Here is an 18,252-nt window from a genome sequence, read left to right as displayed (position 1 = left end):
TCCTGCCGACACAAGCTAAGATAGTGACTCAGAGTCTATGTGGTGGATGCACTCTGATTAGGGTTGCCAGATTTTATGATTGTAAAATCTGGACACCCGAGACCCACCCTCCCACCCTAGCTCCGCCTCCCGCTGCCTGCTATGGTCAGGCAGGGGGAAATTGAGAGGAGGCTTTTCAAAACCCGGATAAAGTGCCAGGTTTTAAAAAGCCTTCCAGACCCCGGACATGTCCTCAAAAAGAGGACGTGTCCTGGGAAATCTTGGCGTCTGGTAACCTTAACTCTGACAGACTTTCCCCATGACTCTGATTATATCTCCACCCATCGTATGCTTTGGATCAGGCAATGGGCGGGTGATTCAACTTCTTTTTTTTTTTAGTTCAATATTTTTTATTAAGTTTTATGAAAAGATACAGTCCAAATATATATTCAGATATATGTAAGACACTGGGATCTCGAAACTAATAACATTTAGTGTAACACAGCAGTAACTACAATCAATTGTAATTAGGTTTGAAATCTTCTAAGAGAACCAAAGTACTTGGACTGCTTATGAGAAAACAGTAAAGAAAGAAAGAAGGAGAGAAAAGAGAAAGTAAAGAGAAGAAGAGAAAGAGAGAGAGAAAGAGAAAGAGAGAAAGACAGGAGTGTCTATGAAACAGAACTAACATAGGAGTCTAAGAATTTCCAAGGCGAGTTGCATAGTGTCATGTTCATGGATAGTCGAGCAATATTTTTCTTCTCATAAGCATATGATTCAAATTTATGATACATGCACAAAGATTTCCACCAAAAAGTATAATCCAATGATGAAGAGGATTTCCAATTCTTTAATATATGCATAAGGGCAGTCACAAACATAGTGTCAATAAGTTTAGGAGGACAATTCGAAAGAATAAAGCAGGGGTGCTGAGATCTGAGAATTATAATATCCAAGGTAAGTTCATCCGAACAGTTAGTAACAGGTGATTCAACTTCTAAAGCGATTTTAATGTCAGACTATAAGATTATTAAGAGTCTGTGTATACGATTAAAGGTGAGGAATGGTTAAGCTCCATAAATGTTTGGGCTGTTTATTTTACTCTAGAGCCGGCAGGGGAAGCCCCTATCAGCTGATTGCGGCTCTGGAGCCGGCAGGGGTAGTTGCAAATCAGCTGAGCCAGCAGCCGCTGCTCTCCTTTCTGCCAGCTGTCAGCTGAAGGCAGCTCCAGATCTACTATCAGCTGGGTAGAGGAGGAGAAAGGGGGCTGCATGCATGAGGAGGAGCTCTTCTGAACAGGTGCCAGGCACAGTTCCTCCCCTCTTTTACAGGGCTACCCCATGTATATTATTTGTTTGTGCCTAGCCCTGTAAAAAATTGCTCCCAACACGGTATTTTTTACCCTATTGTTGGAGTGTTGTGCATCCTGCCCTAAGATAAACCAGGGGCATAGCCAGGGATGGGCCTGGGCTAATGAGGAGGTGGGGATGGGAAAAAGATATTGGTCAAGGAAGATGTCAGAAAGTTTCTTTGGAATAGTGGAGCTAAACTGTTCTTAGTCTCTTGATGTTAGAAAACATTTGACATGGAAAGGAGAAGAGGAATATGTGTAGAAGTAGAAAAGAGGCTTGGATATAAAGGAGCAGAGAAATAAGAGAAAATGAAATATAGGGTATTTCCCTTAACATTGGTAGGACATGTCTCATTTTAGGAATAACTCAGGTGAGCAATGAAAGAAAATCATGGGATGAACCTGAAGGAGGATCTCTCAGAGATAGAAAGAAAAAATGGTTACTGCGGATGGGCAGACTAGATGGGCCATTTGGCCTTTATCTGCTGTCATGTTTCTATGTTTCTATAAAATACTGAGTGGAGTGGAACAGATAGATGTGAATTGCTTGTTTTCTCTTTTCAGAAATACTAGGCTAGGGGGCATACGATGAAGCTTCTAAGTAGTAGATTTAAAACAAAAAGGAAAAAATATTTATTCACTAAATATGTAATTAAACTCTGGAATTCGTTGCTGGAGAATGTGGTGAAAGCAGTTAGCTTAGCAGGGTTTAAAAAAAGGTGTAGATCATTTCCTAAAAGAAAAGTACATAAGTCATTATTAAGATGGAATTGCAGATATCATTGCTTATTCCTAGGATAAGTTTAAGTTTCAAGTTTATTTAAAAATTTGATTAGATCGCAATATAATAATGCAATGCGATTTACAAATAATAATATAGTCATGGTAAAAAATAAAAAACATAAAAGCCACACAATTGTTAAAACTATGACACTACGGGACACAGAAGGAAGACAGGTTTAATTACAATTCATAAACAAATAAAATGAACATAGAAGTTAAAACAGTAGGATGGGAATAGTTACCTACTTAATTTTCATTTAGAGGATTTTAGTCAACTGTAGGGAGTTTAAGTTTTATAGAATTCAAGCAGCTCAGTTGAAGCATCCTTACAGAGCCATCTTTTTAAGAGACCTTTGAACTTACTAAGTGATTTTTCTTCCCTAATATAAATTAGAAGCGATTTCCAAGTTTAAGGTGACATAATAGAGAAGATCATGTCCCTCCTCATATAAATGAATCTTAGTGAAGGGACTGAGAGGAGAGATTTCTCCTTGGATCTTAAAAGATCTTCTTGGAATGTAAGGGATCAGAAGTCTTTCTAAAAATACAGGAGCTTTATTCATTAATGTTTTGTATGTAAGTAGTGCTATTTTATACGTGATTCTATAGTTTATGGGTAACCAATGTGCTTCTTTTAATAGAGGAGTGACAGGATCACTCCTTGTGATTTTGCCAGGTACTTGTGATCTGGGTTGTCCACTGATGAAAACAGGTTACAGGCTTTGATGGACCTTTGGTCTGTCTCAATATAGCAACTCTTATGTTCTTACAGTCTGTCCTCGTTATTCGTGGTAGTATGGTTCGAACCACAAAATCACAAATAAAGAAATGCTGAGTCTATGGGAAAATAGAGGTTAGGTTCCAGCAGTACACCTTGCGCCTCAAAACCATGAAAAGTGAACAGTGGATCCTATTGGAAGAATAGGGTTAGATTCCTGTATGGGACAATGCTTGAAGTACCTGTAATTCATTCTCTGGACATTTGGGGGCCATATCTGGAAGCAAAGCCTGACCGTGAGGTGAAAGTGAAAATAAAGAGAGTGCCTGTCCATAAATATACAAACATGGCAGTGTAAATGAGGAATATAGGTTGCAATTGATATAACTGTGGATATGTGAATTCACACATTACAAATGCACGGATAACTAAAATAGACTATGGGGTCCATGTACTAAGGTGCGCTAACAGATTTAGGCCCTGATTCTGCAAAGTGCATCCCGATTTTAGGCAGCAGTAGGTGTTCTACAGCTGTCTAATCAGCCAATCGGGATGCACATTTTTTTAAAAAATGCTCCCCGGGCAGGCCGCCTATATTGAAGGCACCTCCGGGAGCCCAGGGAGGCCCGCAAGACCGCCTAAGCTTGCCTAAGGGCCTTAGGCGAACCTAGGCAGCCCTACGCATCTCCTTAGTAGAGGAAGAGATGCTTACAATGTAGGTAAGCAAAATGCTAGCCTACATTGTAAGTAGACACGGCCGTTATACTTATCGCAGCAAGGGATCTCCCTGCCGCGATAAGTATAGTGGCTGCGGCCGCCTGTCCCCCCACCTCGATCGCAGGCAGGAGGGTGCCCAACCCCTCCTGCTGGAACACCACCCACCTTACACCCCCAATCGCCAGCAGCAGGGTGCCCAACCCCTCCTGCCAGAAGGCCGCCCATCCGACACCCCCGATCGCCAGCAGGAGGGTGCCCAACCCCTCCTGCTGGAGAACGCCCCCCTCTGGACCCCCCCAAACTAACGCCCCCTCCCCACTGTGCTAACACTCCCAGATGACCCCCCTAACCTCCCCCCAACTAACCTCTAATTGTTGGCCTCATCGAAACGAGGCGGGCCCACTTCTTACCGGCCTATCCCCGCTAAGCCTAAGGCCTGATTGGTCCAGGCTTCTAGACCCTGGGCCAATCAGGCCTTAAGCATAGTGGGTCCGTCCATCCCCACTAAGCCTAAGGCCTGATTGGCCCAGGCCCCTAGAGCCTGGGCCAATCAGGCCTTAGGCTTAGTGGGGATGGGCGAACCCGATAAGCCTAATGTCTAATTGGTCCAGGCTCATAGAGCCTTAGGCTTAGCAGGGATGGGGCGGGCCCACCTCATTTCGACGAAGCGGGCCTGCCGGCTGGAAGGTTAGTTTTGGGTGGGAGATTATAGAGGGTCATCAGGGAGTGTTAGCACAGCAGGGGGGGGAGCGTTAGCGCAAGGGTGTCTGGGGGGGCGTCCTCCGGCAGGAGGGGTTGGGCACCCTCCAGTCGGCAATCAGGGGTGTCGAGTGGGCGGCGTTCCTGCAGGAAGGGTTGGGTACCCTCCTGCCAGCAATCGGGGGTGGGTGGGGGACAGGTGGCTGGAGCCGCTATACCTATCACGTCTACTCTAACCCGATTCTGTAACCGGCGTCTGTAACATGGACGCTGGTTACAGAATCGGGGTTAGTGTAGGCCAGATTCTGTATAGGTCGCCCCTCCCGGGCATCCTATACAGAATCCGGGCCTTACTGCATGTTAAATGCTAAGGCGCCCATTATATTCTATGGGCGCCTTAGCATTTAGCACGTGCTAGTGCATTTTAAATAGGTTAGCATGCCTTAGTAAAAGGACCCCTATATGTCTCCAAATGGCCAAAATATATACATCTGATAAAAATATCCAGTTCATGATTTTTGAAAGACAGAATCTGGATGTTTTGCATCACAGTTTGTTCAGATAACATGGTGGCATGTTGGAGGCATGCTTTGGGTGGGACTAGGGCGGTCCCAAAATTAGAACGACTTTCAGTGATAATGTCCAGGGTAATGCTTAGGGTAATAAAGAAGGATGCTTTTATCTACACCTGTTTCAATCACATCCAGGGTACAAAAAAGTACCCTGATTGAGCAGGTGACCACTGGAGGGTTGAAGGCATGATCCTTCTTTAATCTCCCAGTGGTTACTAATCCCCTGACAACCCCTAAGAAGTGAAAGTGGATCCCAGGCTCTATGACGGCTCTAGATAATATGGCCATTCCTAATAAAGCAGTAAACAGTAGCCTAGTAGTTGATTTGATTTCTAATAATTTATACAGTGGTGCCTCACACAACAAACTTAATTCGTTCCAGGAGCAAGTTTGTTATGCGAAAAGTTCGTTATGTGAAACGCGTTAAGCGCAGTGACTAATGACTGCCTGCAGTGCGTGCGCGGAAGGATTCAATACATCGGCAGCGATTGTGGAAGCTCGGGCGACTTCGTTGTGTGAAACGAAGTTCGTTGTATGAATCAAGACATGAAGTTCGTTGTGTGCAGCGTTCGCTGTGCGAGGCGTTCGTTATGCGAGGCACCACTGTATTCTGCATATCCTACAATTCTATGCAGATTATAAATTATTCAGGTACTCAAGCATTTTTTCCTAACTGTCCCAGTGGGCTCCCACTCTTTCTAATGTACCTGAGGCAATGGGGATTAAATGACTTGCCCAGGGTTACAAGGAGCAGTGTGGGATTTGAACCCACAATCTCAGGGTGCGGAGGTTTGTAGCTCTAACCACTGCACCACACATTCCCTGCTGGTACTGTGGACTTTAAACAATGGGATCCAAGTGTAATTCCCAAGTTAAGTCTTTTATTTCTGTAGAAATACGTGAGCCCTCCTGGAACATGTGCTAGCTGAATTTATGACACCTGCAAGCATGGTGGCTATTGTGGTATTATACCTTTAGGTACTGAAACATTTTATCTGTTCCTGGAGGGCTCACAATTAGAGAGTTGCGCGGGGACAGAAATCCCACCCGTCCCCACCCGTCCCCGCCAAAGTCCCACCCGTCCCCACCAGGAATCCCTCCGTCCCCACCCGTCCCCGCGAGGAATCTCTCCGTCCCCACCCGTCCCCGCGAGGAATTCCCTCCGTCCCCACCCGTCCCCGCGAGGAATCCCCTCCGTCCCCGCCCGTCCCCGCGAGGAATCCCCTACGTCCCCGCCCGTCACTATAAACTACAGAAATAGTTATTTCATTTAATTATGCTACTGAATTAAAGGCTCTGGTAGAAACCCATTTAAAAATAAGCAAAAAGACTTTATTAATTTGGAAATATTAATTGGGAAGAATACATACTTTGTAAACGGGTTTCTACCAGAGCCTCTAATGTTTATAAATTTTTATCAACACAACTAATATACTACTTTATCCTTAAGCAAAAAAAAGAATTTTTTTCCTACCTTTATTGCCTGGTTTCTGCTTTCTTCATGTTCTCATTCAATTCCTTCCATCCACTGCCTCTCTTCTCTCTGTGTCTTCCATTTGCTCTGTTACTGTGCCTCTCCCTTTCTCCCCCCTCCCAAATTGGTCTGGCACCCATCTTTTTCCCTCCGCTCCCCCCATAGTCTGGCACCTCTGTCTTCTTCCCTGCCAGCGTCTTCTTCCCATTCCCTCTTCACCATTTCCTTTCAGTGTCCTTCTCCCCCAACATCTTTCCCATGTCCTGTCAGGCAGCATCCTTCTCCCCTCTCTGCCTTCCCCATGTCCTTTCAGCGGCCTTCTCCCCCCTCTGTCTTCCCCATGTCCTTTCAGTGGCATTCTCCACCTCTTTGTCTTCCCCAGTGCTTTCAGGGTCCTTCCCCCCCCCTTTCTCCCGTTTACCCCATTTCCTTTCAGCGTTCTTTTCCACCCCTTTGTCTTCCCCAGTGCTTTCAGGGTCCTTCCCCCCCCCCCCCTTCCTCCCGTTTACCCCATGTCCTTTCAGCGTTCTCTTCCACCCCTTTGTCTTCCCCAGTGCTTTCAGCGGCCTTCTCCCCCCTTAAGCGTCTTTTCTTCTCCACTCCACCTTTCCTCCCTCCCTGCCTCCACCTTTGTGGCGCTTTTGCACCGGACCGACAACAGAACAGGCCCGGTCGGACAAATCTCCCTGTCCTGTAGCCGCGAATCTAAATTACCTTCTTACAGCAGCTGGAGTAGTGAAGCTGCTGTAAGAGGTAATTTAGATTCGCGGCTACAGGGCAGGGAGATTTGTCGGCCGGGCCTGTTGTCGGTCGATCGGGGGATCTGACCGGCTGTGCACATTCTCAGGGGCGTTCCGCCCCATCCCCCCTCTTTCGTACGCCATTGCCTTCTTCCTACCTGCCCTGCCGCACACAGCCGACCGGAAGTCTTCCTGATGTCAGCGCTGACGTCGGAGGAAGGGAGGGCTTTGCTTAAGCCCTCCCTCCGACGTCAGCGCTGACATCGGGAAGATTTCCGTTCGGATGTGTGCTGCGACAGGGCAGGTAAGGAGAAGGAGACTACCCTCGCGGCTCGACCAACCCCGCTGCGATCCAACCCCGCAGGAACCCCGCGACCCTCGGAGGCGTCCCCACGGGATCCCCGCGACCTTAGGGGGCGTCCCCACGGGATCCCCGCGACCCTAGGGGGCGTCCCCACGGGATCCCCGTGACCCAAAGGGGGAACCCGCGGGATCCCCGCGGGTCCCGCGGGATTCCCGTCATCCCCGTTCCCGTGCAGCTCTCTACTCACAATGACATATAAAGGAATTAAAGTGGGATTTGTACCTGGGTCTCATTGTTTAAGTCCACTGTACTGCCCCTCTGCTCTGCAAGGATATTTGAACAAATAATGCCATGCAGAAGTTTTTGCGCCTGCTTTTCTGGTATTCGTATTTTGGATGTTTCATTTGGGAAAATGGCTGTTCATTTTGGATGTTTTCAGCACAAGAACGTCCTTATCACATATAGTCAAACAGAAAATCAGATGTTTTTCCTGTTTGAAAATGGTTGCGAGATGGTCAACGTCGCCTCTCTTTGACATCACTTCTGGGCCTGGCGCCTAGAAAGTGGCATCAGAGAGATAGCTGACACAATGCGGGCAGCAAGTTCGTAGTGCTGCTCATGCAGGGGAAAATGAAGAGGTACGAGGGAAGGGGTGCACGCGCGCGGCTGGGGGAGGGGCGTCACTCACCCCTGCTACGCCACTGATGGTGCCATTGTATATTACCACAAATCACCCTTGCATTGTCACCATAGTGCTTTGAAAATGAGCCTCGGTGAATATCCCAACTTGAACATTGGTCTATATAAAAATGGATTTATAATATATAAAGGGGAAAGCAATAACACTATGCCATTTTTTTTAAAGGATTCTTCTCTATTTCTTGGAGTATACCTTACACGCTAACTGGAAGATGGACTGCTGGAACGGTTGCTTGTAAATTTTGGTTAATCATGGATTCGACTTTGTGCGTATCTTCAGTGTACAGCATTGTGCTCATCAGCCACGATCGTTTTTTATCTGTGACTAAGGCTGTAAGTATTAACACTAATGCTGCATGAATGACATCACCTTCTAGATGATTTTATTGCCTAATAATTGCAACTGCAAAATTGATGCTACTATGGACAAATGGGCTAACACTCAATTTTGCAGATTTGCAGCTTTTGTGGCTCTAGTAGTGCATTAAAACATCAATATTTATCAGTGAACAAGTGGACTAGACTAAATGCCAACACGTTTTGCAGATTTTTGCACTTGACTGAATGGGATATCTTTATTTGCCAATGGAAAACTGGGTCAGCCACCTCAGGTGTGAATAATAGGTTAGCCCACTCATCTGTATGACGATCTAAATAGTTAAAAAAAAAAAATTTTGTTGCAGCAGAGAATATCCACAACGTAAAACACTCAAATATTTCTATTTTGTAGTGCCGCAATATTTGTTTTCTTCAGTCATGACAACCTTTCAGTGTTCTTCGAATGTGGTGTCTGATGATGACTGTGAATAAAAACACAGAGGTTATGTTTAGAAAGAGACAACAGTATGAAATCATTGAAAGGGAATTTGCTTATCTTTTTAAAAGTATTGGTATTCGCCAACAGGCTGACAACTCTTTGTTCTATCAAAGTTGCACAAGGTAATTACTAAATGGTCAAAATTATAGTGAGCTGCCCCTGATACCTGCCCAATTACAAGCTTCCACTTCTTGAAGTCCACCCCATATATTAGCTCCCGAAGAGTAGCCCCCTCTCCAAATTCAAGTACCTTCTAATCAAAAGGTCCAGCTATTCAAGGCCCTGCTCATGAAGCCCCCTTCAGTTTGTATCCTCTCCTTCCTAAGACTCCTCCAGTTTAGGACCTCAATCAGAAGGCCTGGGGGGAGGGGAGGGGTCAGTCTTTTATCAGTAAATTTCCTCCATTCTTCTATAGTCCCATTGGTAGGGTTACTAGAGTTTCCATCTGGTAAAAGAGGATGCATACCCCGCCTTGTTCTGTCCCAGGACTGCCCTGTTCAGCCCTGGGTCTGCCCTGTTCTGCCCCCAAACCCAGCCCCACACAAACCTCGTCTCTGTGGGCTGGGGCTGGAGTGTATCTGCGCAGATGCACTCCAACTCTGGCCCTGATCTCACCAGCTTTTCAAAGCCCAGATAAAGTGCCCGAATTTGAAAAGCCATCTGGACATGTCCGGGGTAAATCCAAACATCTGGTAACCCTACCCACTGGGCTTCCTTAAAATATCCCTAGGGTCTGGTGGGACCAGGCAGGAATGATCTTCAGCCACTCCTACCTTGCTGGCTCCAAATTTAAAATGCTGCCAGTGACCCCTAGGTGCAATTTTGAACCTGGCACCAGCAAGGGCAGCAGTAATTTGGATTAATCATGTCTGCCCCCACTATACCTCAGGGATATTTCAAGGTAGACCTGGGTGGAGGGCCATGAAAGGATGGGGGAAACACTGGCTGATTGGGGGTGGAGCTTCTGTGTGAGGTCTTTAATTGGGTGGTCTTCTGGGAAGAGAGGCATTTGCATTGGAGAGGCCTTTGGGAGGAAGGCCTAGAATTGGTGGGGGGCCCTTTTGGAGGGGGCTCATATATGAGGGGTATAATTCAGGAGGGAGTTTGTGATTCAGAATGTATCAGAGGGCAGCTCATTGTGACTTTGGCCTGCCCTGAAAAGAAGTCCTTGGAAGCATCAGGCAGTAGCTTTGTCCCCAGGACAGAAAAATGACTTTTTAGGTATTTTTCAAGGAATAAGATGGCCATTCACTGCCTTGATGTTGGCCCTGGTGTCTTCTCTTCACTGTGGCCCACCCCAGCGGAAACGGGAAGATGTCAAAGAGGGCGGCCCATAATGGAGAGAAGATGCTGGGGCTGACATCAGGGTGGTATTGTGTTTTTAGAAAAAAATTGAGGTAGACACATGGCGGCGGTGGCAGGAGTGTGTGTGTGTGTTGGGAAGGAGTAGATGTTAGGAAGGGACGCGGCAGAGAAACAACCATCAGGTACGCTGGCCAGCAGCAAGATGGCACTCCCATGAGAGTGCTGTCTGCCTAGGTATATTACTGCAGCCTTGGAAAAGGTATTTCTAGCCAGTAATTTTTGGGAAGGTCATGGCCCCTATGGCCTCTCCTGTTCTAATGCCTATGTTTTATGCAGTAGAAAACTGGAAAAATAGAAATGCATTCCTCTGTACTGTGTAAAATATGAGAAGAGATGCACATTCCCACAGGTTACAAATTCCAATTATACTTCAAATTCAATAAGATTATCAATGGTTTACCTAGTATATTTGACACCCGGGGCTGATCATGTTTTAACACCCCCCTCCTTTAAATGAAAAAATTAATGTTAGTAATAATCCATGAGTCACACTACATGGGTGTAACTAGGAAAAGGCAGCATCTTAAACACTGCAGTGAGCACTAGAACGTCAACACACCCATTATAAAACTAAACAAACCAGATTAGTACAGAATGATCCTGCAAAGTCAATGTTAACAGAAAACCATGTCTTTTTCATTCACGCATAGCACAGATACACCCTCGTCCAGAATGGAATAAGTAATCACAAACTAAAATTAGAAATATTACATTACAGATTTCTATTCCGCCATTACCTTTCGGTTCAAAGCGGATTACAAAAAGAGTTATGGAAGAAGGGTTACAATGTTAGATCAGAGAAGGTTTCCAAGAGAGGGAAAAGTAGGATCTAGTTATAGACAAAAGTTAAACTAAACTGCCAGGAAGCCTGATTCTGCATACAGTGCAACACCACTTAAACAGGGATGCATAATCTAAACATAGTAGATGCAAAATATAAACATAGTAGATGTAAATTTGGCAAAAAAAAAAGAAACATAGAAACTGTCTACCCTCTCCCCTTCCATTCAGCCTGCGCCCCTCTTTCCTTTTTACATGATTAATTCCAGCTTCACCCCTCTGTTCATTTTTCTCTCTCCTTTCTCTTTCTCTCCCCTCCTCCCCCTCCTCTGGCATGTCTCTCATCTTCTTCCTTCCCCATCTCACCTAACCCCATGGTCTGGCATCTTTATCTCCTTCCCTTCTATCTCTCTCCTCTTCTTTGCTTACCTTCCCTCCTTTCCCTATGGTCTGGCATCTCTCTCTCCTCTTCCTTCCCTTCTGGTCTACCTTCCTACCTCCCTTCCAATTTAGTGGCTTTCTCCCTCCCTCCCTTCAACCTGGTGTGACATTTTTCATACCTCTCTCTTTGCCACTTGTAAGTTTCGGGACGCCGGCAGTGATAATGAGCTGGTGGACCCGGAAGCTTTCCCTCTGTTTCAACTTCCTGTCCCTGTAGAGGCAGGACATTGCAAAAGAGCGAAAGCATCTGGGACTGCCGAAGGCAGTGTGTTTAGCTCATTAATGCAACTGGTGGCCTGAAACTTGTAGGCTGCAGCATGGAGAGACCAAACTCTGGACTGGGGCACTCCTGATGAGCTGCACCCAGGGTGGGCTGCCGCTCCCCTTTGGTATGCCACTATAGTAGCAATAGTAGTGCAATGGTCTTAGCTAATTTTTAAGCAAGGGCCGTTTTGGGTCTAAAAGGGGTAAAGGAGAGCCGATAAATATGGGCCATAACACCAATAACACTTCTTGGCGTTCATACCTACCAGAACACCTGGCCTTGGTCACATATGCAGAACAGATAAATGCTATGCAAATACAGGACCACAAACTAAAAGTACTAATATACACAATTGAAACCCTAAGATGCCAGACTCTGCATGGAGTATAACACCAGAAAAATAGACACAAATATACCAGAGAAATAGACACAAATACATTTCTTCCTGAACAGTGCAAAATATAGACAGCAGATGTAAATTCTCAAATCCACCATTGGTTGAATTTCCTTCCTGCTGTTTTCTCTCCGGCGTGGCTCACTGTAGCGGTGAAAGAAGCAATCAAAGACAAGAAGGCTTTGTTTAAAAAATGGAAAAGGTCAAAAGTGGACAAAAAATGGAAAAAGCGCAAGCAACATCAAAGCAGATGCCATAATGAGGGGCCAAAAGGACTACGAGGAAAAAATTGCCAAGGAGGCGAAAAACTTCAAGCCATTCTTTCGATACATTAAGGGGAAACGACCCGCGAAGGAAGTGGTGGGGCTGTTGGATGACCATGGAATAAAGGGAGTGCTGAAAGAGGACAAAGCCATCGCCGACAAACTGAACACATTTTTTGCATCTGTGTTTACAGAAGAGGATATACGCAACATACCAGAAGCTGACAGACTGTACCTAGGAAATGAAGATGGGAAACTGACTGGGCTGGCGGTCAATCTAGAAGAGGTATGCTGGCAGATTGACAGGCTTAAAAATGATAAATCCCCTGGACCAGATGGCATCCAACTGAGGGTAATCAAGGAACTGAAAGGGGTTATAGCTGAACTGCTTCAACTAATAATCAATCTGTCAATCCAATCGGGAAGGATTCCGGAAGACTGGAAAGTGGCGAATGTTACGCCAATCTTCATGATAGGTTTGATGGGAGATCCAGGAAACTACAGGCCGGTGAGTCTAACCTTGGTACCGGGAAAGATGGTAGAGGCGCTGATAAAGGACTGCATCGTTGACCACCTTGACGGTCACAATCTGATGAGGACCAGCCAGCACGGCTTCAGCAAAGGAAGATCTTGCTTGACGAACTTGCTGCACTTCTTTGAGGGAGTTAACAGACAGATAGACAAAGGTGACCCGGTCGACATTGTATATCTGGATTTTCAGAAGGCATTTGACAAGGTCCCGCATGAATGACTACTTTGAAAAATTGCAAGCCATGGGATTGAGGGTGAAATATATGGATCAAAAACTGGTTGGCGGATAGAAAACAGAGAGTGGGGATAAATGGACAATACTTGAACTGGAAAAGCGTCACCAGTAGAGAGTTGCAGGCTTCGGTGCTTGGGCCCGTGCTCTTCAACATATATATATATAAACGACCTGGAAATTGAAACGACAAGCAAGGTGATTAAATTTGCAGATGATGCGAAGTTATTCAGAATAGTGAAGACGCAGGAGGATTGTGATGACCTGCAACAGAACATAAACACGCTCGAGAAATGGGCTGCGACATGGCAAATGAAGTTTAACATGGATAAGTGTAAAGTGATGCATGTCAGTAACACAAATCTTGTACACAAATACAGGATGTCTGGTGCAGTACTTGGAGAGACCCCCCCAGGAAAGAGACTTGGGAGTTCTGGTTGACAAGTCAATGAAGCCATCCAAGCAATGTGCGGCGGCAGTGAAAAGGGCGAACAGAATGCTAGGAATGATTAAGAAGGGGATCATAAACAGATTGGAGTAGATTATTATGCCGCTGTACTGGGCCATGGTGAGACCCCACCTGGAATACTGTGTCCTGCACTGGTCACAGTACTTGAAGAAGGACACGATACTACTCGAAAGGGTCCAGAGAAGAGCGACTAAAATGGTTAAGGGGCTGGAGGAGTTGTCATACAGCAAGAGATTAGAGAAACTGGGCCTCTTCTCCCTTGAAAAAAAGAGACTGAGTGGGGACATGATTGAAATGTTCAAGATAATGAAGGGAATAGACTTAGTAGATAAAGACAGGTTGTTCACCCTCTCCAAGGTAGGGAGAACAAGAGGGCACTCTCTAAAGTTAAAAGGGGATAGATTCCGTACAAATGTAAGGAAGTTCTTTTTCACCCAGAGAGTGGTGGAAAACTGGAATGCTCTTCTGGAAGCTGTCATAGGGGAAAACACCCTCCAGGGATTAAAGACAAAGTTAGACAAGTTCCTGTTAGACCAGAACATATGCAGGTAAGGCTAGACTCAGTTAGGGCTCTGGTGCTTTACCTAAGGGCTGCCGCGGGAGCAGACTGCTGGGCACAATGGACCACTGCCTTACATTCATCTTTGGCATTAATTTTTAATATTCAACTTTCTTCAATTTTTTTTTCTCAAATCTACAGTATCCACTGTCTTCCTTTCCCATCTATCCATGTGCACCATCTCCTCCTTCTCTCTTCCCTTCCCCTCTCTTCCCTTTTATCTATGTGTACCATCTCCTCCCTCTCTCTCCCTTTCCTCTCCATCCCTGTACAGCATCTTCTCCCTCTCTCTCCCTATCTAGTGGTCTGACATCTTTCTCCTCTCCTTATGGGCCTGGGTCCTCCTCTCTATGGTTCACTAGCCCACCCCCAGGCTAAGAAAACGTGTGCAGCTCTACTAGGCTTTCCCCCTACCAGGTGATGATGTTCCGGAGACAGGTATGTACTTTTTTAAATTCTGTTCATTTTGGGAGTGTGTAGGGGTCAGTGAATACTGGGGGAGTGTATGGGGGGGTCTTTACTTTGTCTCTGCAGTGGTTATCTGGTCACTTTGGATACTTTTTTTTGGCACTTATACTTGTTTTCACAGCTCTGGGTGCACAGCAGCATTCAGAGACATAAAAAGTCCCACTACACGTTCAGAAAGTCGGTTTGCTTATCAGCGCTTGGACGACCTTCTTGTAGGTCATCCAATTGCCGACTTGTGCGGGTTTTTAGATATGTTTCAGTTTTGATTATGAGCCCTAAAGTGTCTTCCACTGATAGTAACATTTTATTTCCTTGCAGGTTGCCTACAAGGTCTTACAAAGAACGAACAATGCGACTAGAAATGCATTGCCCAAAATAGGGGCTGCCTGGGGCATAGCGTTTCTTTATTCATTTATTCCAGTGATATTATGGGATAGTGGAACCAGCAATGTTCCTGAGCAATGTGTGTATGATTTTTTAAATGCCTGGGAAATTATGATTAGCTGTTTGGTATTATTTTTTTATTTACCATTTATCAGTGTCATATACTTCAATTTAAGCATCTACTGGAATATAAGAAAACGAAGACACAAAAAACACATGTTGAATTTGCCAAGAAAAAAGGATCAGGCAACTGTTTTCTTTATAAAAGAAAGAAATCTGTCTGAAGAAGACCCTTTATCACCTTCTTATTATGTGGCAGAGGAACAGAAGCCATTTTCTATGGAGCAGACTCAGAATCAGACTTCACTCACTGGAAAACCCAAAGAATCAATCAGGCAGCAAAGCAATACCAAAAATCAGAATGCCTCTCATCTTTCTAAACTTGAAAAGGATAAACAAATTGCAAAGTCTCTTGCAATAATTGTGGGTGTCTATTTTATTTGCTGGGGACCATATGGACTGCTTTTCCTAATAAGTGCAATCAGCCAATGTATATGTGTGGATCACTCTTGGTATGAGATCGCAGCGTGGCTTTTATGGAGTAATTCCTCTGTTAATCCCATTTTGTACCCATTGTGCCACAAAAAATTTAGGCGAGCTTTCATGAGAATTTTGTTCCATGCATCTTAAGGTAAGGAATAATGGAAGGTGTACAGATAAAGTGAAATACTCAAGATGCTTGGATCTTAGAAGAATTATCCATGGCAATGACTCTCGATCCAGATCCTAGGGTTCATCTTAGGGTAGGGTTACCATATGGCTCCAGAAAAAAGCAGGACGGATTGAGACATCTATTGAAAGCAATGTAAGTAAACCCAGATGTCTCAATTTGTTCTCCTTTTTCTGGAGCCATATGGTAAGAACATAAGAATTGCCGCTGCTGGGTCAGACCAGTGGTCTATCGTGCCTAGCAGTCTGCTCACGCAGCGGCCCTCTGGTCAAAGACCAGTGCCCTAACTAAGACTAGCCCTACCTGCGTACCTTCTGGTTCAGCAGGAACTTGTCTAACTTTGTCTTGAATCTCTGCAGGGTGTTTTCCCCTATGACAGACTCCGGAAGAGCGTTCCAGTTTTCTACCACTCTCTGGATGAAGAACTTCCTTACGTTCGTACGGAATCTATCCCCTTTCAATTTTAGAGAGTGCCCTCTCGTTCTCCCTACCTTGGAGAGGGTGAACAACCTGTCCTTATCTACTAAGTCTATTCCCTTCAGTACCTTGAATGTTTCAATCATGTCCCCTCTCAATCTCCTCTGTTCGAGGGAGAAAAGGCCCAGTTTCTCTAATCTTTCACTGTACGGCAACTCCTCCAGCCCCTTAACTGTCTTAGTCGCTATTCTCTGGACCCTACCATAGGAATCAGCACCCAAGAAAAAGATCTAGGTGTCATCATAGACAATAAGCTGAAACCTTCTGCCCAATGTGTAGTGGCTGCCAAAAAAGCAAACAGTTCTGGTCACCGTAACAAAAAAATATACTGTATAGCGGAATTAGAGAAAGTTTACAGAAAAGTGACCAAAATGATAAATAATAATAATAATAACAGCTTATATACCGCAATACCGTGAAGTTCTATGCGGTTTACAAAGATTAAGCAAAGGTACAAATTGATTGACTTTAAGAGGGGAGGAAGAAAGAGGGTTAATAGGACAGGAAATCCATTTTTGAGGAGAGAGTGATCAATAAAAGGAATGGAACTCTTCTTGTCTGAGGAAAGGATACAGAGGTTAGGGCTCTTCGGCTTGACAAAGAGACGGCTGAGGGGGATATGATTGAGTTCTACAAAATCCAGAGTGGTGTGGCACGGGTAAGAGTGAATCGATTTTCTACTCTTTCAAAAAGTACAAAGACCAATGAATTTACATGGAAATACTTTAAAACAAATAGGAAGAAATATTTTTTCACTCAAAGAATAGTTAAGCTCTGGAACTCATTGACTGAGGCTGTGGTAACAGCGGTTAGTGTAGTTGGGTTTAAAAAAGGTTTGGGCATGTGCCTAGAAGAAAAGTCCACAGTCTGCTATTGAGAGAGACATGGGTGAAGCCATTGCTTGCCTTGGGATTGGTAGCATGGAATGTTGCTGCTATTTGGGTTTTTGCCGGGTACTTGTGACCTGGATTGGCTGCTATGGAAACAGGATACTGTACTAGGCAAGATGGACCATTGTTCTGACTCAGTATGGCTATTCTCATTTCATTATTCTTTTTATTGAAAGTTTTATGTAAAATTATTACATAAGTAGAACATATTGTATAAATGCTACAAACATATGCATAGGTGCAACAGGAAAACAACAAGCACCTATGTAGAATGGATAAAGAATAATAGTTATATGAAGCCATAAACAGAGAATAAGTAGTGCGAATTGGACATGATATACTATCAGATTGACAAACTGAAAAGTGACAAATCCCCCGGACCGGATGGAATTCACCCGAGAGTATTAAAGGAGCTAAAGGTAGAAATTGGAGAACTATTACAAACCCTAGCTAACATGTCAATTAGAACCGGGCAAATACCTGATGACTGGAAGATAGCGAATGTCATCCCAATCTTCAAAAAAGGATCGAGAGGAGAACCAGGCAATTATAGACCTGTCAGTCTTACGTCGGTTCCTGGGAAGATGGTTGAAGCACTAATCAAGGATAGCATAGTGCAACACCTGGAGAATCATGACCTGATGAGAGCTAGTCAGCATGGCTTCAGGAAGGGGAAGTCATGTTTGACAAATTTACTTCAATTTTTCGAGAAGGTGAACAAACTAATCGACAACGGAGACCCGGTGGATATAATTTACTTGGACTTCCAGAAAACATTCGACAAGGTCCCGCACACAAGGCTTATAAGGAAACTACTAAGCCACGGAACTGAAGGGGACGTACTTAGATGGATAGGCAAATGGCTAGAGAATAGATTGCAGAGGGTAAGCATAAATGGGAAATTCTCGGACTGGGAGAAGGTGACTAGCGGCGTGCCCCAGGGATCGGTTCTTGGGCCCATCTTATTCAATATCTTCATAAATGACCTTGAAGAGGAAACAACAAGTATTATAATCAAGTTTGCAGATGATACAAAACTATGTCGGGCAGTTAGGTCACAAAAAGAAAGTGAAGATCTCCAGAAGGATCTAAATCAGCTGGAGGAATGGGCGGAAAAGTGGCAAATGAGGTTTAACATAGACAAATGCAAG

General features: G+C 44.8%; 1 protein-coding gene across 1 annotated transcript in view; it reads left to right on the top strand.

Annotated features, from left to right (window-relative positions):
- Positions 1 to 18,252, top strand: part of LOC117354834 (histamine H3 receptor-like) — a 35,410-nt gene that overhangs the window by 1,656 nt on the left and 15,502 nt on the right. Inside the window, exons 2-4 of the mRNA XM_033932805.1 lie at positions 2,664 to 2,685; positions 8,225 to 8,369; positions 14,939 to 15,576. Coding sequence (XP_033788696.1) covers positions 2,664 to 2,685; positions 8,225 to 8,369; positions 14,939 to 15,576 — 805 coding nt within the window. The remainder of the gene's footprint in view (positions 1 to 2,663; positions 2,686 to 8,224; positions 8,370 to 14,938; positions 15,577 to 18,252) is intronic.

Source organism: Geotrypetes seraphini, chromosome 2 (assembly GCF_902459505.1).
Source record: "Geotrypetes seraphini chromosome 2, aGeoSer1.1, whole genome shotgun sequence".
NCBI classification, from domain to species: Eukaryota; Metazoa; Chordata; class Amphibia; order Gymnophiona; family Dermophiidae; genus Geotrypetes; species Geotrypetes seraphini.
Note: the sequence above shows the minus strand (reverse complement) of the source record. Positions and strands in the feature narration are given on the sequence as shown.